Here is a 22,570-nt window from a genome sequence, read left to right as displayed (position 1 = left end):
CCTCCGCTCCCATTCGCCGTCCGGCCCGTCCGCCGCACTTTGTTTAATTACCAAGCTAACGCGCGGCGGCGGCGGCGGCACGCTCCTATAGCGGCGCATCAGTGTAGCTGGCAGCTGCGCGGAAAAGCCACATGGAGCTTGGCAGCCTCTCCGTACCTGCGCGCCTTCACCGTGACAGGCCCAGAAAACGCCGCCTTCGCCACTGGTTATGATTAATGGCTTTGCTGATTGCTGTTCTTGGCCATCACGGCACATACGCAATCTGCTTTTAGCATATTCCCCAGGACGTCCACCCAGGGGGAAGGAAGGGGGACCAAGCTATTTTTTTGGCTGCGACACTACGCAAGGAAGTAAATAGTTTTGATATCTTTCAAAAATAGCTTTCAATGCCAGCAAAATATAGTTCCTGACCACGCCATGGGGTGGGAAGTACATGTATTTATTTGCTTGTTTGTTTTCATAGCTGAAAGCGTGAACATCCCTAACCCAATTTCATCAAAGTCCCATTTGTTTTCAAGAGAGTCCTGGTCAAGAGTTAAACACTCCTCCACGCCAAAACAAGGCTCCTGGTCCAGTTCAAGGTCCTCCTGTTTGCTTCTCGACTATCCGATCTCTGCTAAAGACACATTTATTCAGACAGGCTTTTGACCCTTAGCCGTTTCCCAGACAGTAAGCTACAAAACCGAGGACAATAGCTGCATGTTGTTTCGCGTCAGAGCACCCACCGATTTAATCTGATCATTTACAACTCGCTGCAACATTTGTAAAATGACAGAAAACAAGTTTCAAATCTGCGTTCCGTTAATGAGGTTCCTCTGGTGACTGCGACACATACAAACTTCACAAAACCAACCGAATGTGCAGACTGTAGAGTTAGGTAGTGACATGGTGAAGTCGCCACAGAGTTAAGGAGCTGTAGAGTAAGAATAGAAGTCCTGAAAAAGCAAAAACATTAAAGCAAAGCCTTTCAATGGAAACCAGAAGCTTTTTCCAGACTGTGCGCACTGATGGCGAGGGCCAGGAGGGAGTCACCTGACAACTCCCAACATGCACTGCTTTACACATTTGTCTAAAATAGAGGCCTGACGTCCTGTGGGCCCTGAACCGTCTTAAATAAACTCTTTTAAGTTAAATTGGCAAATATGAAGTGAGGGGCAAGAGGAATGTTTTAACTGAGGGGCCCATTGCTCATTATAGACGAGATTATCTGGGAACCATAACTCAAGACAACGGAGGGGGATCAAAGGCGTCAGATAGGCTTAGTGGACGAATCATGCAACTACATCCAAATAACCAGACCAGAGCAAATGTGGATTACCTTCTAAGTAAGCTAAAAACATGCAACTTGTCCATGGAATTCAACATTTAGACAACAGTGCTGGCTGATAACTGATTTGGATTTGTCAAATCTGTGGTGCAACTTATTATCTTCAACACTTAGCCCCCCCTCCCACCCTTTCTTACAAAAATAAGTACAAATTTGACCTTGTCTTGGAAACCCTTCATAAGACTGTGTATGAAAAATTGGTTGAATGTGTTTTGCCGATGATGAAACCGCGGCGACCTCAAAGCAACGCAGCGGAGTGGTGAGCCAACGTCGCCCCCCCCTGCCGTTATATCTGTGTTACCCACTTTGCCTTTGGGACCCGCTGGCACACACAGCTCATTAGCGTCTCGGCGCGTTTAGGAGTGTTTGTTTTGCCGTATACGGGTTACGTAGCTTGTCGGGTCAGTGCACGGCTGCCGTCTGTGTGTTTAAGTGACTTTTCTTCATGTTGATATTGATGATCAGAGCAGGGGGTCCCGCCTGAAGCAGAATGGGCTGGTATACTTTTACTGCAGAGAGGATAGATGCTGCAGTTGTTGTTGTTTGTTTTCATGTGGATAGATGAGAAGAAAGAGATATAAGGAAGTTTGGTGATTAGCGTAGTTAGAAAGCAGAGCTCGGTACCATTACTTTTTTTTAAAAATAGGGGGAAATGAAGGATAAATTGGGTGTGAACATTTGAGAAAAAATAAATGGAAATTGGGAATTGGGCGAAACAACCAAGTCAGTGTCAAAACTTGGATCTAAAGATACAAGACTTTTTTTCAGTACTTGCTTTCAATACTTTATTTTTTCGATACCAGTAGTACGTACAAGCCTGACAAAGGTCCTTTGACCAAACCGTTGCAGCAGTAATAAATGTCTGAAACAGTGAGACATCAATTTCCCTGTCTTCCATGCACCTGTCGCCTCCTGGGTGTGCGGACTCGTCCATAGCTACGATATTAGGAGTACCAACATTTGTTTTCCCACACCATACTGTTAACCTTTAACAGTACCCAACCCTAGGGGTAAGTTTTGAAAATATCTTTTAGATGAAGATTTTTGAAAGTTTTGGTGTACTCTTTTAAGCATGTGTGCTGGTATATTCACAGTCTGAGTTCAGATGTCATTCTGTAGGTATTCAGGGTCTGCGGACCATCGTTATAAGTCAGGGATTAGAGAAAACCCATAGGAAATAATCACAGGGCTGCAGTGAATCAGGCCAGTTTACATCCCCTCTCAGTAAGATCAGTCATCGAAATCATTTGTACGGACATCATGGAGAACTTCACTAACAGAACGAGGGCAACTGCATGAGCAGAACGCTCAGAGCGCATCGCAGAGAGACTACGACGTTTTCAGGCGTCGGTCCTTTCTTTCCTTCGGACACTTTTCCCGTTTCCCTGAAGGCAACCTCACACAATAAAATCAATTTGCGATCAGGAGCACGGCCTCGGTGTTCAAGCTCAGGCTCCAGGTTCAGATTCCATAAAGGGTTTGAATTGAACAAAATTAGAATAATTGTATGAACATTGCAGAAATGATAGACAATGACAGCACCTCTTTCTTTACTCAAAAAAATCTGCCAGAAAATGAGAGTGCACTGAGTTTAACTACAAGTACATTTGTGTCTCCAGGTAAATCATTCGGACCATGAACCTATGTCTAGTTGGGTCAAGACGAAATGTAGAGAACAGCAATCCTTCTTTACTGCAGCTCTTTGTCCTGTGAAGTATTGTGCGGCGTAAACAGAACCCATTCTTGCTCCAGCTATTTTTGTGAATGGCACTTGAGCTAACTCTCGTCTTCTCTTCAACTGTATCTACTACGGCGCTGCACACATCCGCCCGCCTATAACCCGGTGAATAGAGCACTATATTCCCAGTAAATGGGGCCTCCTCTCAGCGGAGCACTCTTGTTATGGCAGCCGTTTATTTAGCGGCCCATCTTCTTAAAGACCTGACGCCGGAGCTTTTTACCCGCGGCGTCTCGGGACCGTCGCTGACATGTAATATAAGCCAGTCCCTTCAGGCCGCCTCCGAACCAGTCTGCTGCTTCAACCTCTTCAGGCGCATCACTTTCCACTGGCTGGAAACAACTGATATGAATTACTCCAACGGCTCAATAGCTTTGGGTGAGATGGATCTGCTTTTTCTGATAAGGTCAACAGTGTACTTGACCCGGTAGTGATAGAGACCTCCCGTTTTGCAATGGAAAGAGATAAGTCAGAGCTTTATAATGAGCCCTCCCACAACTTCAGGGAAACAGAGAAACATCACAAGTCTGTGCACCTACTTCATCAGACCAGACATAAAAAATAAATAAATAAATTTAAAAAAGGGGCAAAATATCAGCTGTGCATAACGGCAACTATTGGCTATTTGAGAAATAAAAAAAATGACCTTAAATTAAATTACCTAAAACATCGGCCTGTATATCGGCTATCGGCCCCCACCCCTTCATATCGGTATGGGACCCCAAAAGTCCTAAAGTGAACTGAGAAAGCCTGTGACCGAGATGATAATGTAATCCAAATATGGTCATTTCCTTTGGGGGAGACACTTTAGGGCCCTTTTCTCCAAATGAGATTTTCATTCCACTCTTAAATAACATCTTAAGTTTAGTCGCTCCTACAGACCTGAATGTTTTTCAGATGGATTTTTCAATAGCTAAATCCTGCCTGATTTAATGAGCTTTGAACCCAGTGAATGGCTTATTCAAAAACTAAACAAGATCACAAGTTCATCTGAAAATGTTTTTGTAACGACTGTATCAACAAGATTAAGCCAGAAATTTAAACCTGGCTTTTTCCATTTTGTAGATTCTGTTACTGAAAATATCAGCAATTTTGGCCATATGTATATCAGTAATCCACAGCAAGTTTCAAATGATGTTTCTACATTTAATTTTTACCTGCAGCGTCTCGCCTTAAAGGTGTTTAAGGTGTGTTAGCTTGTGTGTTAGCGTGTGTATTAGCTTTTTATGAAGCTGTGTTGCAGATGTCAACTCCAAATAACTGCATTGTGTATTTATATTTCGACTACTGCAAAAGTTGTATGTGCGGAGAGAGGGGGCGGAGTTAACTGAATCAAAGCGTTGTGTCTTCCGGGTTTGAAAAATACCTCCAGAAAATACTTATATTTATCACACAAATGAGTGCTCTATAGTGGTAGAGGTACAATATATCATACAAATGTCATGATACAGATCCTTTTAAAGTGAATCTTGTATTAGTTCAACATTTTATTTTCTTACATCTTATTAAAATGCTCCGTGTGAACTGAATCTTGACAAATTGTAATTCGATATGTTTCTAAAATCGTGCAGCCCTGACACTACAGAATAACGGCGGGGTCATTTCACTCTTCATTGTGTGATTTTGATTTGGTCGCAATTAATCTTTGTGTCCTCAAATTTCTATCATTTGAAATAACTATTATCGTTTCCCCCGGCTGCGTGTGATTGTTAGAGACGAGAACAAATAACCAGTAGATCTGAATATGGAGCGACTCCTTGACCTACAATCGCACTGCTCATTACTGCGCATCAAAGGCGGCGCATCGGCCCAGCGTTAGGTAACAGATTCCAGAGTCAGGAACACGTTCCAGCGGCGCCCAACTTTCTCCTCCCTCCTCACGGGGGGGGGGGGGGTTGCGAGCGAGGCAGCTGCGAGTCGCCGATAAACCCACAAATGCATACGTTTTCATGGTTGGCTCGTCCTCGCCAGCGTGCCCGGCGCTTTAAAGAGAAGCCCGGCTCTCCCCCCCCGCCCATACCCTTCCAGTGGAGTGTCGCGGATAAAGTTGCCTTGAATAAAGACTTGAGATGCATTCAAATCCTGCGGCGCCGCGGCTTTGTGATCCGAGAGCGCGCCGAGGTAAAGTGGAAAGGCTTGTTCTTGCGCTGGGGAGTGCGGGAGCTTCACGACTCTCGCGGCGGTGTCTGTGCCCGGGCCCCCGCTGCTCGCTCACCTGTTTAAATCATTAATTGCGAGCGCGCCGGGCAGAGGCAGGAAGGGGGGGGGGCGGAGCTGTTTGATCTTAAATGAACCTAAGTGGAGGGGACTGGCGCCGTCTCCGCACCGAATGGAACATTTGATCGTTTGGCCGCGGCGTTAATTGGCGTTGGACTCGATATGTTTTGCATGTCACATATTATCAGGGTAATGCCGGGCAGTTTCTCGGCTAAGCGTTTTCAGGAATGGAGCTGATCACTGGGGGGCTCGCAGCGTGATGGAGCGTGCAGTTTAGTGCGGCAGGAACCAAGGAAGGGTCACACATCTTAACTCCGACTATCTCTGTTGATCAGGCATGTCACCATTTAAACGTGGGCCACCATATTCTGTGGAAAACATTTAACAATGATCAAAATTAAGAAAGAGAATACAGAGGATTTCTCCAATTATTTACAGAACAGTTTATGTACTAGGGCTGAGACGTATTGCGATAGTAATTATGATCATATATTTACCTTAAAAACCCGTTTACCTTCACCCCGTTTGGAGCTATAGGAATACATTGGGAGAGGCCAAATTCTAACAACATCTTTTGTCTTTTTGCGTGACTGAGGGCACACACAAAGACCAGACAGTTCCATATCCACTTGTCTAAGCTCAGGTAAGAGCATGTCACAGTATGTAAAAACGGTGGCCTGTTCCTTTGCATTAACACAGAGTGTAACAAAGTGCTGTGTAGCCGTTACTGGAAGACCAAAGGAGTGCAGGACAAAAACAAGCACAAGTATTGAGAGTATTGTGATCAGTACTTCGTATTGTGATGTGATTGATGTGAATGTTTTTTTAAAGATTGCTTATAATCAGGTATTTCCTCTGATCTCATAAATTCACTCTCGTTACAAAAGAGTTCCTAAACAAACAAACGATCAGCTGATTTACAGCTCGCAGTTTCACTTTCCACAAAACAAACGCAGCTGCACATGGTTCTTTTGGGACTCTTCCTTTGGCAGCATTATGCAGTTCTCACTCTCTGCACATTGGATTATAGAACCTGCCTCTGACCATGTGTTTTGGGCTGGAGTTAACACTGGGCACTTGATTTGACTAAACCTTCTTAACACAGTCGTGCTTTGAATGACGTCAAAATTAGGAAAAGCAGAAATCAAATTGAAGGTCTTGCACATTTATTTTTCGTGTTTGTAAAAAAGTGTCCCCATCTTTCTGTCCTATTAGCGACATTCTGTGAGGGATATGAAGCATCAGCTGTGTGGCTGAATCATGCTGATCTATATGAAATGTGGCCTACTGTATAATGGAGAAAAGCTGCTCTGCTTGTCAGAAGAAAATGTCTTCTCTGCGCTGCATTTGGAAACGATTCCCCGGTAATGCCGAGCATGTGTTTTCTGTCATACGTTTGTAGCGCAGCGATGTGGGTGTGTGGAGCATTCCTGCCGCTCCCACCTCTGCTTCATCCCAACTGTATCCTACAGGGAGGGTCTTCCCAAAACATCACAGCTTTGGAATTTCACTTTTGGCGCAACGGACCGATACGAACTCCCAGACCAGCGCCTTCACTGTGAAAGGAGTTAGCTGCCAAATAGAAGTCACCGCGAGTGAGTCAGGGGTCAGATTCTCCAGAGCGTTTATGAAGTCACATGGTCAGATCACATGTTACACACGGCTAACGGCCAAAGCAGCCCCATCACAAGGGTCTCACGAGCAGGGAACGGGACAGCTGCACAGGACGTGGGACTGAGGACATGGGAGACAGGACAAAGGACGCAGGACACAGGGCAGAGGAGTTAGTGGACAGGGTTATTTTGGTCTGTTAATGGAGCTGTTCCTGTGGAGCGAGGCCTGGCTGTGTGCGAGTGATGGAAACCAGTCCCAAACTGATTGAATCATCTTTGGTGTAATAAGCCAGTGTTCTGTAGGGCTGGGTACTGATACCATTACTTTAACCTTACCTGAATGATACCTGCACTAAAATATCTGCCATGCAGACCTAGAGAACAATCATGTGGAAGATCTGCACATTCACGATGTCGGAAATGTGTGAAAAATGAGAAGAATTTGGGGGGAAATGAGGGGAAATTGTGACAAAAAATGGAAAATTTGTGGAACACATAAGGTATAAAATGTGGGGAAAATAGGGAAAATATATATAATGAAAAATGAGGGGGGGAATTGGGATAAATGGGGCAAACTTTGGGCAAAAATAATGAACAAAATGAAAAAAAAAAAAAATAGGGTAAAAAATGATTTATTTGAGCTGAACTAACCAAGTCACTTCTGTCTATTTTTTCAATACCAGTAGAACTTAAACCTCTGTCCTAATACCAGACTGGTATCGTTTATTGTTAATAGTGTAATGCACCTACCGCACCTGTAGCATGTCTTCTTCATTTTTCCATCTCAGCATTGAAAACGTGTTCATATTGGGCAGTCCTTTCATCCGTCTTTTCTGTCTTCATGACCTCTCGTCCTATTGGCCGGCCTTAATCGCGCTCCGAGTGAGACAGATGCACGTGAGAACTCTCTTTCCCACAAGACATTTCTCTCAACAATATTGATCTACCGAAAAAGAATACAATGTAATCCGTTTAAATGACTTGTATTGAGTTCTTATTTGGGTGGTGGCTTGTGTTTATAGGTTGACACGGTTGAGAGCCACAGGTTTAAGTAATCCAGTGTCCTGTGAAAACCACAATTAAACGGTTGTCTCCATATGGGTTGATCAGGCGGTTAACCCTTACTAACCCGTACTTTAGACCAATACAACTTCATGAAGTCGTAATAGGAGCCTGAAGAAGAGCAGAGGTGTCCTGAAGCTAATGGCGCAATCAGAAAAATCACCAAACATCCCCCAGCCCTTGCGTGAGCTCTGATGCCTTTGGTTGCCCTGGTAGTAGAGGTGTCGATATCGTCCACGGGACTTTTCTGGATGTTTTTGCAGTTGTTAAAGGCGCTCATTTGCAGCTGTGCAGCACCGGCCGCTCTTGGGAATGTGTTTGTCTGGCTTTATTAGCGCTTTGTCCGGTGAATCTTGCTCCTACTTAGCCGTTATTTGTGGGCTCGTCTGTGTTTATAGCTTTGTTTTTGGTCAAGCAGATCAGCACAAATAGTGTCCATGAAAAACGATTGCAGCCCGGCCCACAGGCCATCCATTTCCCGCAAGTTTTGGGGGTGTGAATAGTGGCGGCGGCCCGTGTGAGTGCTGGCTCAGCAGTGCTCCGGCGAGTCTCCCTCTTTTATCTTTGTCTTATCACGCCTTCCTCCTCTGCCCTCCAAACTCCCCCAAGGTCAATATTTCACTGTCTGACAGAAGAGCCAGAGCGCGGCAGACACGGATGATATTTTCTGTGAGAGAGGGCACAGGTAAATCTCCGGGCCTGACAGCCGCTGAGTCAGCCCGACGACACAAAGCCAGGGCCGCACAAACACAAGCCACAACAGTTTCCTCAAATGTTGCTCCATAAAAGCTCCTAATTCTCCTCTGCCTCCCTTTGTCTCCGGGCGATTGCCGAAGGAGGACAGCCAGACAAATGATTTCATCGGCCGACTGCGGCAGGAGGTAATTTTTGGGCCGAGCGTGTGCTTCAGAGAGGAGCGTGCACGCCGAAATTACAGGCTGTCAAACGGTGCACGTCTCCGGTGATGGCCCAGCACGCCCCTCTTATGTTAATGTGGCATTTCAGCCACAGGAAATAGAATTACCAGCACAGCCGGCGCTGCCTGTTCCTGTCACTCGTCTGGGCGCTTCTCTCGTTGTTTTTCTTTTGTTTTGGGAGGAAATGTAGATGTGCACTTTTCTCCAAACCATTAAGGAAGCATTGATGGCTGCTGCACACACGCTTAGTCCACCAGTGGGCTGTTAAATGGCTCTTCCACACAGCTTAGAGACTGGACGGCATCATTCTATTGTGTGCCTAATGTTCCCGGTGTATTTGGACACTGTATTAATCTGTGGTTTGGGTAAAGTGGTCCCAGTGGAGTTAAGTATCAGGCTTTGTGTCCAGGTTCTATGAGACGTGGAGATCCCTGCTCTACCCACCGGCTTTTCTCACATATACTTTTCTACTGTTAAAGAGCCTGTGCAGAATGATCTGTAGTGTAATCATACATGTTTTTTTGACATTTGTGACACATTTTGTATTTTTATTGATTGCCAACTAGCAGATACTCTTGATCACAGCCCGCAAATTCCATGTGTAGGTACAGGGAAACAAGAAGGGAAGTCCACATGCAAGTACAGATAATTGCATATTAAAGTGCACGGTTTAGGATGTACAACCAGTGGCAGGTGTAATACAGATGTGGCAGTAGATGTTACCTTTGAACTGGGAATGCAGTGACAGGTCAGTGCACCCAGGCCCTCACAAACAACCCTCAGGTTCAAAGTCTGGATGTTCTGTTGGGAGTGGAACCGTGAACCCCCTCTGTGTTCACATGGGAGAATATGGACTTTGCTTTAGTGTTTGCTTTGCCGGTCGTGACCTGCGGCTTTCGGAGTTTGTTCCACAGCGATTGTCCTTTTCATGCTAATGTTGGTCTACGTTTGCTCGTCCCCGTTTCTGTCGCAGGGTCAGGTCAGAGGGGACGAGTCCAGCTGTGGACCACATGTGTAAAGTCCTCAGCCCGTCCTTCTCACAGCTGTCAGCCTCTTTCAGTTTGATACATTTCTACAAACATGACTTAACCATACAGAAATCCTACCGAACATTGAACATGAAGCTACAAAAGACGTGACAAAAAAGCCTCAAAACGGAACAAAAAACAACAATTAAAAAGTGATGAAAAGCAACAAAAAAAGCTACAGAAAAGCAATAAACACGCAACCAGAAAGACGCCAGAAACGTGACAAAAAAATGTCCAAAATGTATCAAAAACACAAAAGCGACAAAAATGCAACAATGTGGCAAAAATGTGACATAAATGTGCTGACAAAGGAACCTTAGGTTCTTAGCTTTCAAATGAGCCTTTACTCTGGCCTTTAGGTCCTAGAGCGCCAGTCTAGAAGCTTTTAGATTTGGGTAAAGCTAAACTGGAGAACATGGGCTCGGTTGAGGTGGGGGTTAATGGTTTGCTGAGTGTTCTGTGTAAATGATCACCGTTTTCGCGGTTTACTGATTGCAGTCATTCAAATAGCGGTTGTGACGTAGAGGTGGACCATGTCTCGTGTTCAGGGTCATGTTGAATTGTTGTTTGGTAGACATCGTCATTATTGAGAAAACCCCCCACAATCTTGAGGTACTGAGGTGATTTCTGTGCACATCGCTGCCTGACTGCTGCTGCGGTTCTCCTCACACACAGATTCACGTGCACATAAGTCCCACATGGATGCCTGACCGCCGTGTGTGTCTGTGTTGCAGAGATCAACAGAGTGCGTAAGGACATGTACAGCGACTCGGCCAACGGGCTGGTGGAGAGACACCCCCTGGAGCTGCCCGAGCCCATGGGACCCATCGTACACCTGCAGGAGAAACTCTTCGTGCCTGTCAAAGAGTACCCCGACGTGAGTACACACCGCACTCCTCCACTACCCCCCCCTCCCTGCTTAAAGGCCACAGGCTGCGGTGATGGGCAGGCCGGCCCTCCGCACAGCAGCCCGGCCCTTATCTGCCGCCGCTCTTCACTCGGCCCTAATTAGCTTGAAGAGGCCGCTTCTCCTCTAATGGCTCTGCCTTTTATTTAAAGCACACGGACGGAGGGTGTTATTAGTCGCTCTGCACTGGCCTACATGTCGCTGCAGCAGCTGTTTGGACATCCGTAGATTGGCCTCGTGTGTGCCGTCGATTCATCATTAAGGATTTGGCATCTTCGTTTACAAAGTTAAAGGATATGTTCTGTTAAATCGATTTTCATTGTAGCTTTTTACCATTTTCCTCTTTGTTTCCTCATATTCTGAGCTGTGTTGTGGAGCCAAAGAGGAAGCACCGTTACTTTTGATGGGGAGCGAGGGGAGGAGGGTAGATCAATATAGAATATTTTATATTCTATAATGGATTCCGAATACCTGAAAAAAGCCGGCTTGAGCAAGTTTGTGAATATACAAATAATAATAATACTTCTTTAGCTGGTGACTTAAACATACTGGTGTATTTGATTCGCTGCAGGTAAAATTATAGCGTCAAGGTCCAACATTTCCACCTGTAGCACCAGCAGACACCCATCTTTCCAGTCTCGTACTTGATTTTTTTTTCTTGAAGTCTGAATCATTTAGCTTTGAGCCCGAAAACAAGGAAAACATTTGACATTTACAGATTGTTTCTTTGATCATTTATTCAAAAACAAAACCGGATCCAAAATCCCTCCGTGCAAATCTTTGTAACTAATACGTCAACACAACAGCTCAGCTAACGCTCAAAAAGCTTCTACCACTTCTAACACTTTCAATGTTTTTCTCCTTTATTTATGACAGTAAATCTACAGCAGGGTTTGACATTGATAAAATAGCTCTGGTCATTAAACATACTTCTAGCCAAAGAGAAAATGACTTTTATTACATTCGTTATGTCTTCTTGATTCAATAATTTGAAGTTCGATATATTGAGGCAGGAAAGTATCGCGATAAACGATATTATTGACTCTAACGATACTAGATACTGTCAACTCTCAGGCATCAACATGACAGGGCAGGCCTAAAATCTATATCACCATATAAAAGAAGAAATATCAAGATAACGATATATTTGATGATATAATTGACAATGGACAAATTACTTATAAATCCCAGTCTTATGCTTATTATTATATTTTATTCCTTTTTTTTTGTTTGGTTCTACGGCTTTGCCTTGCAAATATGATCTACTCGAGCAGTTTCCATCACCTGTCCTTGTGTTCTACAGTGTTTATTATGCTGCTCTGATGGAGCTGAGTGAAACATAAATTATATTGTCCGATATAATAGTAATATCTATAATAAATATGTATAAAGATATAAAAAATTACAGCGATATCAAAAAATGATATTGTGATGACGATATGGCCCAACCCTAATGACAGTAAACCTTTGTTCTAAAAGTGCATCAAACTATCCTGAAATACTACATAAGCTGCAATAAACATGAAATATAATAAAGTTTTACAAAGGAAAAATAAGGGGGAAATGCTAATAAATGTACAGACGATAATTATCGAGCCCAAAAATATATAGTTTATTTGTTATTTATTGAACGATAAGTCGATATAGTAATTATCGTGACAGCCCTAGATACAGTAAGTCATTGATAAATAATATGTAATGTGTAATAATATGTGTAAAAAGAGAAAATGGTCATGTGTCCAAATTGTGTTTGACCTTTATTGATGTGTTAAGATTGAAAAGTGCTTTAACACAGACTGTGGCAGCGTGCTGTTACTGCAGGATAGAAGTGCCTCCAAACACAAGTATTGATAAAGTATTTAGTGTGTGTTTTTCTCCGGTTAATCCCACGTAGTTGTATTGGATAGTGTCTTGCTAATGTTAAATGTCATACTTGCCCGCGGACGTCACGGCGTTGGGTTTAGCCGTGCGTCACCTTCACCTTTCATCGGTCCGTCCTCACACCTCCACAAGTGTTTCCACGTGAGGCCGCGCTCTATACCGGGCTGACCCGCCGTGCCCCGCTGCATGCCTGCTGTGTCCACGCCTGTAACTCGGCACCGTGTTTACGAGCTCCACACAGGGCAGCTGCTAAACGAGTGAGGCCTCCCCCTGGTGGCCGCGGTGACTCACTGACGACCTTACCCCCTAAACAACACGGCTCTGTGCGCACCAGTGTTCACACCGGCGGACGAGCGCGGTCATTACAGCGAGAGAGGGAAATACCGAACGGCGGGGGGATATTTATAGCCGCCGAGCCGGGGCCGGGGGAAATCAGCTGCCGGGCCGGGATGGATTTTTACTGCTACTTTTGTGGCCTTTGGAAAGTGCTGAGGAGCCCTGAACGTAAACTGGTTTGGACAAAGACGGCTACTTTACCCCTGCTCTCCGGCCCGCGTGTGAGGCAGAGGGCTGGAGTGGTTTGTGTTCTTTTGGAATAATCACAGTGAAATGAAAGAAGATGCCCTGGGGTGGGGCAGCCGAGGAGGAGGAGACGGGTGCAGTAATATGAACATTTTCCTCACGTGAGAAAGTATCTTGTTTTAACAGCTTTACATTCTTTAACAGTGTTATTAGATCCTGTATATTTTAGCCAATAAGCTATATAATAATATAGCTATATCTTATGATTCATTCTGAGTTATAATGAATCGAGACGTTTGCAACACATTTAAGACCACAGGCTCAGGATAAGTGATCAAATATAAAAATGCACCATGCTGGCACTGACTTCAAACGAATCAGATACCTTTTGTCCGTTTGTGGTTAATAAGATATTACTTAGCAGTAAAAAATATAGTTTTGTAAGAGTATACTGGAACTACTGACATCTTTAAGTGCATTGAAAAATCAAATCAAATAAAAACTCCAATTTTTTAGGGACCGAAGTTTCTTTTTTGGCCATATCGCACAGCCCTGCTCCAAAGCATTTCCCTCATTTCCCCCAGCTGGACCTGAGCCACTGCCCGTGCGCTGCTGCAGTCTTCCCCCGTCCGTGATGCAAGAGCGTGGGAGCGCTGTCGCTTCCTCGCCAAACGCCACACCAGAGCCCAACCGTCATTACTCGAGCCGCTTCCGTCCGCCGCCGGCACATTCCCACATCCGAGAGGCACGGGCGCCTGCGTGATGCAATCGGAGTTCCTCCCCAGAAAGCCCACGACGGCTCCGCTCAGACACACTTTTCCCTTCCCCGTTCCTGGCATCAGTTCACCTGCCAGCGCCGATTTGTCGTCTCCTCCCGTCCTCACCGCTCCCGAAGGGCGGCAGACAGCGCAAGAAAGATCGCACTTTTGACATCATTAAATCCTGTACGCTGCTATTCGCTGAAATACAGTGTAATAGCAAGTTGTCACGTCAGGTTTATGATTAGGGCCTCGCTACAGAGCTGTCAAGCATCCTGCCTGCCAGGGGGGAAATATTCAAAAACCAAAAACTTCACTCACTTAAAACATGTCCAGGAGCCCGTGAGAGAGAAGACTGAGAACGGGAGGTTTATACTTCAGGGTTTGATCATTGATGTGACTTTATTAGTTACTGTGAGGAGGAGCATGTTCTGGGCGCCATGCAATACCGTCCAGAATGAAGAGAAGCAGCGCTCGTATGTTGCCTCACCCTTCGTAATATGTGCTCGGTTAATGTTGAGGCGAGAGAAACGGGAAGTGTGGACGAACATCATTCAAGCATAAGCGTGAATGAGCCAGAACTGTAGAAATCGTTGTCGGGACAGTCTAAAAGCATCGGAAAGTGGAATCGGAATACACAGAAGAAGCAGCATTGGGGGGACATGGGGCAAAAATAGGGAAAACTTTTGTAAAAAAAAATAGGGAAGCAAATTGAACAAGAGGGGCCCCAGAATCGACCCCTGCGGAAACCCCACAGATCAATGCTATTTGGTCAGAGTACCCAGCCCTAGTTACTTGTATGCTCAGGTTCCTGCATTGCACATGGCTCTGTGCTGTTGTGCCTTAGCTCCAGCCCTGGTTACAGTCCCCCCCCCCACTCCCTGCCTCCCTCCTCCTCATCCTATCCTTCAAAGTCAGCCTCTTCCTGGTGTCGTCAGCGATGCGGAGCGCGGGCCGCCGCTCTGACTGACAGGCGCGTCGCTGGGCTATCTGATAACTTCAACCTTCAATTAAACGCTATCTGTGCCTCCTCTCCCGGCGCACAGAGGCGGGCGCCGTCATTGTGGCTGACCTTGGACATGTCTTTTAACTGTGCCACATTAGCCCCCACCCTCCCACCCAAGGGTCAGGGAGAGGGACACCCCGCAGTCTGAAGCGCTGACGTGTTGAAAGCTGAGCCGCGGTCGGACGCGAGCAACTGGTCAACGGTCAGGACGGGCCAGCGGAGTTCAGGAGTAGAGCTGGGTACTGTTACAATTTTCCCCGAAACCTGTACTTTAACCATACTTGGTTTTCCATACCGATACCTGAACGAGACTCAAATATTTATCGTTTAGAACCAGAAAACAGAACAGAAATGTGTCTGTGGACGATCTGCACATTTACAATATTGGGTTCATCTCTAATGTCAAGAAATGTGTATGAAATATGTAAGAAATGTAATAATTGGGAAAAACATCAAATAACTAAGTCACTTCCTTTAATGCTGTCTCTGGACCAACAGCATCAAAACTTGAATCTCAAGATAGAAGATTTTTTCATTACCTGATTTCGCTAATTTTTTCCATAGCAATAGTACCTAAACTTTTTTCCCCGGTACCATACAGGTATCTTTAACGGTACAAAGCCCTTTTCACTAGCAAAGGCTCTGCAGAGGAACAACAGCGTTTTTGTAGAAAGTACTGTTGCTCCAGCGTTCATTTCTTCAAACCAGGGAAACCTTGAAACAATTAAGGCGAGACACACAGGTGAAAACATCCATTTTTCATGGTGGTCAGTGTTGAAATTTGTAGCTAGTTGTCTCCTTAAAGGAACAGGCCACCGTTTTTCCATACTGAGATATGTTCCTGAGCTTAAACGAGTTAATGCGCACCTGTCTGGTCGTTTTGTGTGACTGAGGGCACGCACAAAGACCAAAGAAGTTGTTAGCATTTTGCCTCTCCCAATGAATTCCAATAGCTCCACACGGGGTGAAGTTAGAATGGACCACGCTCTTCCATGGGCACAAAGACCAGACAGGTACGTATCAACTCAGTGTCTCAGTCTGGAAGATGGTGGCCTGTTCCTTTAACGTGATGAGGGATTTGCGATGCTTATTTTATGATGTTTTGTCACAAGTGAGCTGCAGATTTCCCAGAAATAGCTAAAACACTGAGCGCACTGGCAGGTTTCTTTCACAAATAGAGAGAAATGAACACCGGGCGCATGTGCAGATGCTGCTAAACTGTAGGATTTCATTTGACTCTTGCAACAACATTGGCACTTAAGTAGCTCCTCCAATATTTAGATTATTTTTAATTGAGCTTTTTAATGACTAGACTTCCGCAGTCCATCTGTGTGAGAAGTTGTCGCCCTTTAGTCTTGTCCAGGCTTTGACCATCATAGAAGAAGGTTCCTGAGTTGTCAACTGGACTGGGTTGTTTGGCTCATGCTGCCAGGCTAATGGTCGGGAGTTTATTACCAGTTTGTTCTTGGGTTGGCTTTGCACGCACATTCATCACGTCAGCAGATCAACCAGCTCGTGGAAACCGCCGGCCTGTGGGCCTGTGGGCGAACTGAGCTACGGCTTTAAGGAGTGGAAAGGCGTAGATCTGACCAGCGCGTCCGTTTGCAGTGGATTTAGCTGAAAAAGGAAAGTCATTAGGCAGGTGTCCCGCGAGGCTCCATCACTTCTCACGGCAGCGCTGATATCCTCCTGACCTCCTCTTGTCATTACACACTGCTCCCTCTCTGCAGCGTGGACCAACCTCCACGTCAGCCCCTGATGAGAGCAGGAAGTATTTAAAGACCAGACTCTGGTTTGGTGGATCATATGAGCGTAGAACTGCTCAGTAAGGGTGAAAGTTTGTGGATGACACAAACTAACAGACTCTCTGTCTGTTGCACGACAAAACCCAGGAAGTGGCTCTGGGTGCTCATTTTGTCGGTTTCCGAGATGAAGTAGGACAACATAACCAAGGGTGGGTCGGGAAATAGATTCATCGTTAATGATTTTGAGCAGATCTTAGAATGAATGGCGACTCCAGTCCAGTCACTTCATATTTTGGCTGAAAAACAAACTGTTGTCCCTCGAGAAGACAAAGAACCCACTGTCCCCTGTCACCCTCTGGAGACTGGAATGGCCGTGTTTGCATCATTGGGAGTTCACAACACTGATCAGATATGGTTAGATTTGGTAGGATGTGCAGCTAGATAATAGTTCCTTTTTTAGCCAATAAGCGGTTACTCTAGTGTATGTATATATATATATGTGTTAACCAAAATAAATGATAATATATTCAGAAGTGTGCAGCGCACTTAAAAAGCACAGGCTATGCGGATAAGTGGTACAATATAAAACGCAGTGTGCTGGGGACAGAGATTATATCTTCCTTCACAGCACACGTTTGTTTGTGAGAAATACGATGTTACTTTGAAATTGTTAGTTTCAGTGAATGGAACGATGCTAAAAATCTTATGTACATTGGAAAACAAACGTTTTAGCATGTTAAATTGTTAAATGTTAATTAAAATTTTACATGAACACTATTTTTTAAGTAGAATGTGTTGTCAGGCAAGTTTCAAAATGCTTAATGTCGAGCCCTGCCTTGCCCCAAATAAACCCAAACATGCTTATCAACGGCGCCGTGGATTAGGCCGCGCTGAACGCTGCGTACGCTGAGCAGAGCTTTGAAGTCTGTGGGGCTTTGAGGTGGGAATGTCACCGGTGCAGCCTAAACACGGCCCCATCAGGCGTGTCCAGTGAACCTCAGAGTCAGGCCACACAGGGCGGGGGTGGGCGGGGTTAATGACTAACCCACATGTAGGCCAGCACTGGAAAACAGCACTGATTTAAACTAGAGCCAGGAAGAATATACTATCAGAAGCGCAGAGTTTCCCTGTCCCGGTGATCTCCGCTGTGAGCTGCTGTAGTGACGCGAGCTAGTATGGCGCTCTGCTGTGTTCCTCCAGCACGCTACCACGGTCACGTGTCTTTCATAACGTGTGCTGCTGCGCTGACAACGCTGCTGAAATCTGCCACAATTACAGAGGCATGAGAGAAAAGTGTCACTCCACCACGGCAGGGTCTGGTCATGGTCATCGTAAAGGGATGGAAAGGGAGTGATCTGCAGCAGTTTGTTTACCCGCGGCCGCCATTACTACACGTGAAATTCACAAAGGAGCTTTCAATAAATAAAAACCTCTTCATGATTTTGAAGATGTTTTTAATGCAGGCTACTAGTTACCATAGACATGCACTAGCCTAGCACCGCAAAACTCTTCAAATATAAGGACAAGCTAGATAAGTATGTCAAAAATCCTGCCATATTCCGTTAAAGGGACTAAGATTCAGGAGCATACACAGCTGCAGAAGGCTGCAGAGTGAAAGTGCCTTGCCTTAGTCAGGCGACTTCACATCAGGTAAAATAGGCCCTACGATCTAGACGAAATCAAGTCCCTCAGATTCAGAGCTTTGTATGTTTTATTTGTATTTGGGTCGCGGGCCATACATGGCAATGTCAAGCGTGAAACACATATAATAGTAAATAATAAAAGTTACTTTATTTTATTTTTGTTATACATTTGCATTTGATTCTATCTATACACCCGAGGAGCTATGTTGTCTGGGGCTTTATGCCCCTGGTAGGGTCTCCCATGGCAAACAGGTCCGAGGAGACGGGTCAGACGAAGAGCAGCTCACAAGACTCCTATGGACAATGAAAGAACAAGGACCGTGACGCCGCCCGGCATGGCGCAGCCGGGGCCCCACCCTGGAGCCAGGCCTGGGGTTGGGGCTCGAACTCGAGCGCCTGGTGGCCGGGCCTTTGCCCACGGGGCCCGGCCGGGTACAGCCCGAAGAGACGGCGTGGGCCCGCCCTCCTGTGGACTCACCACCCGCAGAGGGATCCGTAGGGGTCGGGTGCGGAGAGGACTGGGTGGCAGTCAGAGGCAGGTGCCTCGACGACCTGGTCCACATGCACAGCTTCTGGCGTTCGGGACATGGAACGTCACCTCGCTGGGGGGGAAGGAGCCTGAGCTTGTGCGGGAGGTTGAGAGATACCGGCTAGATATAGTCGGGCTCACCTCCACACACAGCTTGGGTTCCGGATCCCAACTCCTGGAGAGAGGCTGGACTCTCCATTTTTCTGGAGTTGCCCGCGGGGAGAGGCGGCGGGCTGGGGTGGGTTTGCTCATATCCCCCCAGCTCAGCCGTCACGTGTTGGAGTTCACCCCGGTGGACGAGAGGGTCGCGTCCCTACGCCTTCGGGTCGGGGACAGGTCTCTCACCGTTGTCTCGGCCTACGGGCCCAACATCGGTGCAGAGTACCCGGCCTTCTTGGAGTCCCTGGGAGGGGTACTAGATAGTGCTCCGACTGGGGACTCCACTGTTCTGCTGGGGGACTTCAACGCCCACGTGGGTAACGACAGTGAGACCTGGGAGGGAGTGATTGGGAGGAACGGCCTCCCCGATCTGAACCCGAGTGGTGTTCTGTTATTGGACTTCTGTGCTAGTCATGGTTTGTCCATAACGAACACCATGTTCGAGCACAAGGGTGTCCATAAGTGCACGTGGCACCAGGACACCCTAGGCAGGAGGTCGATGATCGACTTTGTAGTTGTGTCATCTGATCTCCGGCCGCGTGTCTCGGACACTCGGGTGAAGAGAGGGGCTGAGCTGTCAACCGATCACCACCTGGTGGTGAGCTGGATCCGCTGGCAGGGGAGGAAGCCGGTCAGACCTGGCAGGCCCAAGCGTGTTGTGAGGGTCTGCTGGGAACGTCTGGCGGATCCCTCTGTCAGTGGGGTCTTCAACTCCCACCTCCGAAAGAGCTTCACCCAGATTCCGGGGGAGGCGGGGGACATGGAGTCAGAGTGGACTCTGTTCTCCTCCTCCATTGTCGATGCGGCTGCTCGTAGTTGTGGCCGTAAGGTCTCTGGTGCCTGTCGCGGCGGCAATCCCCGAACCCGGTGGTGGCGCCCGGAAGTAAGGGATGCCGTCAAGCTGAAGAAGGAGTCCTACCTGGCCTTGTTGGCTTGTGGGACTCCTGAGGCAGCTGAGAGGTACCGGCAGGCCAAGCGTGCTGCAGCTCGGGCGGTCGCAGAGGCAAAAACTCGTGTCTGGGAGGAGTTCGGGGAGGCCATGGAGGAAGACTATCGGTCGGCCTCGAAGAGATTCTGGCAAACCATCCGGCGCCTCAGGAGGGGGAAGCAGTGCTTCACCAACACTGTTTACAGTGCGGGTGGGGGGCTGCTGACCTCGACTGGGGATGTCGTCGGGCGGTGGAAGGAGTACTTCGAGGACCTCCTCAATCCCGTCGTCACGTCTTCCAATGAGGAAGCAGAGGCTGGGGGCTCGGAGGTGGGCTCGCCCATCACCGGGGCTGAAGTCACCGAGGTGGTGAGAAAGCTCCTCGGTGGCAAGGCTCCGGGGGTGGATGAGATTCGCCCTGAGTACCTTAAGTCTCTGGATGTTGTAGGACTGTCTTGGCTGACACGTCTCTGCAACATCGCGTGGCGGTCGGGGACAGTGCCCCTGGATTGGCAGACCGGGGTGGTGGTCCCTCTCTTTAAGAAGGGGGATCGGAGGGTGTGTTCCAATTACAGAGGAATCACCCTCCTTAGCCTCCCCGGTAAGGTCTACTCCAGGGTGCTGGAGAGGAGGATCCGGCCGATAGTTGAACCTCGGATCCAGGAGGAACAATGCGGTTTTCGTCCTGGTCGTGGCACACTGGACCAACTCTATACCCTCCGTCGGGTGCTTGAGGGTTCATGGGAGTTCGCCCAACCAGTCCACATGTGTTTTGTGGACCTGGAGAAGGCGTTCGACCGTGTCCCTCGTGGTGCCCTGTGGGGGGTGCTCCGGGAGTATGGGGTCCGGGGCCCTCTGTTAAGGGCTGTCCGTTCCCTGTATGACCGCAGCAGGAGCTTGGTTCGCATAGCCGGCAGTAAGTCAGACCTGTTCCCGGTGCGTGTTGGTCTCCGCCAGGGCTGCCCTTTGTCACCGGTTCTGTTCATTACTTTTATGGACAGAATTTCTAGGCGCAGCCAGGGGCCGGAGGGTGTCCGGTTTGGGAGCCTCAGAGTCTCATCTCTGCTGTTTGCGGACGATGTTGTTCTGATGGCTTCAACGAACCAGGACCTTCAGCACGCACTGGGGCGGTTTGCAGCCGAGTGTGTAGCGGCCGGGATGAGAATCAGCACCTCCAAATCCGAGGCCATGGTTCTCCACCGGAAAAAGGTGGCTTCCCCTCTTCAGGTCGGTGGGGAGTCCTTGCCTCAAGTGGAGGAGTTCAAGTATCTCGGGATCTTGTTCACGAGTGAGGGACGGATGGAGCGTGAGATTGACAGACGGATCGGTGCGGCGTCAGCAGTGATGCGGTCGCTGTATCGGTCTGTCGTGGTGAAGAGGGAGCTGAGTCGGAGGGCAAAGCTCTCGATTTACCGATCGATCTACGTTCCCACCCTCACCTATGGTCATGAGATTTGGGTAATGACCGAAAGGACAAGATCGCGAATACAAGCGGCCGAAATGAGTTTCCTTCGCAGGGTGGCTGGGCGCACCCTCCGAGATCGGGTGAGGAGCTCAGCTACCCGGGAGGAGCTCGGAGTAGAGTCGCTGCTCCTTCACGTCGAAAGGAGCCAGCTGAGGTGGCTCGGGCATCTGTTCCGGATGCCTCCTGGTCGCCTCCCGCGGGAGGTGTTCCAGGCATGTCCTAGTGGGACAAGGCCTCGTGGAAGACCCAGGACACGGTGGTGGGACTATGTCTCCGAGCTGGCCTGGTGTCGCCTCGGGGTCCCCCCAGAACAGCTGGAGGAGGTGTGTGTGGATCGGGAAGTTTGGGCATCTCTGCTGAGACTGCTGCCCCCGCGACCCGGCCCCGGATAAAGCGGAAGAAAATGGATGGATGGATGGATCTATCTATACAAATAACATGCTACATTAAAGGAAATGTTAACTATGGCAAACGCCAAGTTTTGGTAGAACAAACTCAACTACTGTAGCAATATAGCAAAAAGTAAACAATAACACCTGTATCTACAGCACCTACAGTGACTTTACCTCATGCATTTGTTAACTCAAATTAGATTCTTTTTAATAATCTAATGTGGCAACATTCTTTTTAAATCCATTTTTAACATGACCTTTGTTGATGTCAATAAGCTTTGCACTAAAGTTGAAAACTGTGAAAGTTGATGCTACAACGCTCTGATTGATAAACACCAAGACACCACAACAGTGTTTCTTTAACTGTGCTAAAGAAGTAAAACAGCGCCCCCAATTTGGCGCTGGTGGCCAAAAAGTGTACTGCACCTCACTGCACCCACTCTCTGGTGGGCCAACAGAATTGTTTCGGTGGGCCAAATTTGGCCCGCGGGTCCCACGTTGGACACCCCTGGTTTATACATTTAGTTGTTTGAATCTGTTTATGCCCTTGCTGTGGTTGCATCACATTTTGGCCAATCAACAACACATGCTAAAACTCCGCCCTCTTCTCAAACTGAAAGGGATCAATGTCACTATGAGATCACTCAGGCTGTTACCAGGGGGCCCTCTGCTGGCAGTGCTGGGAAGTGTCCGTCATAAATGAGAAATTCATTTAGCAGCGTACGGCATATCA

The 22,570-nt window shown here is 47.3% G+C and overlaps 1 protein-coding gene across 5 annotated transcripts in view; it reads left to right on the top strand.

Moving 5' to 3' along the window:
• qkia (QKI, KH domain containing, RNA binding a) overlaps positions 1 to 22,570 on the top strand; it is a 150,906-nt gene that overhangs the window by 42,205 nt on the left and 86,131 nt on the right. For all 5 annotated transcript variants that reach the window (XM_079573220.1, XM_079573221.1, XM_079573219.1 and 2 more), the window contains exon 2: positions 10,637 to 10,779. In XM_079573220.1, coding sequence (XP_079429346.1) covers positions 10,637 to 10,779 — 143 coding nt within the window. The remainder of the gene's footprint in view (positions 1 to 10,636; positions 10,780 to 22,570) is intronic.

Source organism: Gobius niger (assembly GCF_951799975.1).
Source record: "Gobius niger genome assembly, chromosome: 16".
NCBI classification, from domain to species: domain Eukaryota; kingdom Metazoa; phylum Chordata; class Actinopteri; order Gobiiformes; family Gobiidae; genus Gobius; species Gobius niger.
This window is presented reverse-complemented; position numbering and strand designations above follow the sequence as displayed.